Genomic DNA, 1357 nt, shown 5'->3' with positions numbered 1-1357 from the left:
TCGGAGGAGATGATCACCGCGATGAACGTGTTCCCGAAGGAGATCGCCGTGTACACAGATATTTTGCCTGCCTTCGAGCGACTCTACCGGGACGCGGGTGTCGAGGTGGCGTTCGGTCCGAGGTGTGTGAAGCACTGTGCCCAGCCGACGGACATTATTGTCATGGAAGATCTGAAGGATCACGATTTTCGCATGGCAAACCGGCGCAACGGTCTTGATATGGATCACTGCCAAACGTTGTTACGGCGCTTGGCGCAGTTTCACGCGGCATCGGCCGTGTATTACGAACGGAACGGTCCCTACGATAAGAAGTTTGCGGAAGGCGTTTACAGCGAAAAGAACCGCGACATGTTCGAACAGTTTCAAAGACAGCACGATGCCTTCATGCAGAAGATAATGCGCGAGTGGCCCAACAATGGCAACTTCTACGCGGACCTCATGGTGAGTATGAGCGGAAGGATTCGAAACGTTTGTTCAAAAAGAGATCTGTTGGGTTCCATGTTCCGTGTCGCTTGCAGAAACACTGGGGAATGGACATGTTTGACGCGCTGCTGCGCATCATAAAACCGGATCCCGATAAGTTCAACGTCTTGAACCACGGGGACCTATGGTGCAATAATATGATGTTCCAGTACAATGGCGACGAGAAGATAAACGAAATCATGCTCGTAAGTGTCTTCCAAGTCAGAGCGATCACTTCGGTAGGACTAACGGTTACGAACTGATTTCAGGTCGACTTCCAAATGTGCATGTGGAGCTCGCCCGTGATTGATCTTAACTACTTCCTATTCTCGTCGGTACGCGGAGACTTGAGGATGCGCGAGATGAACAATTTGATTTGCTACTACTACCAGCACTTGACCGAAAACTTGACCCTACTCGGCTACGGCGGCGTGCGACCTTCGCTGAAAGATCTTCACGTGGACTTTATTGAACGGCAATTGTACGGATTTGCAACAACCTTCTCGCTCCTCCCGATTTGTTTGATGGAGAAAACGGATGACGCTTCAATCGATTTGATGCTTGATCAAGGGGAAGCCGGTAACGAGTTTAAGCGAAAGATGTACAACGGTGCCGCCTATGTTGAACAGATGGGATCGCTTCTGGAGTATTTCTACGATATGGGAATCTTCGACATCAATGGTCTGGGCGTCCAGCGTGCGTTGGGCGTTGAATGCGACGATTCACTTGACTTACCGATGTGGCTCGATCGACAGTTCTTCGAGGACGTGATCATCCGTAAGTTGGGAGAAGCTCCTGCCAACGAGCGGATCATCAGAAGCGTTCACGTCGAACTTGCCACTAAAAAGGGCGATAACTACGCGTCCGTGCTGTACCGAGCCAAGATCGACGTACA

General features: G+C 50.7%; 1 protein-coding gene across 1 annotated transcript; it reads left to right on the top strand.

Moving 5' to 3' along the window:
- Positions 1-3: 3 nt before the first annotated feature.
- On the top strand, positions 4-1352 carry LOC131214789 (uncharacterized; the record flags this gene model as incomplete). The annotated part of the gene is made up of 3 exons (XM_058209120.1): positions 4-441; positions 519-668; positions 732-1352. Coding segments are annotated over 3 exons (1209 nt in total), but the record flags the coding sequence as incomplete, so codon positions are not given.
- Between the last annotated feature and the right edge of the window lie 5 nt (positions 1353-1357).

Source organism: Anopheles bellator, unplaced genomic scaffold, assembly GCF_943735745.2.
Source record: "Anopheles bellator unplaced genomic scaffold, idAnoBellAS_SP24_06.2 scaffold02460_ctg1, whole genome shotgun sequence".
Lineage (NCBI taxonomy): Eukaryota > Metazoa > Arthropoda > Insecta > Diptera > Culicidae > Anopheles > Anopheles bellator.
This window is presented reverse-complemented; position numbering and strand designations above follow the sequence as displayed.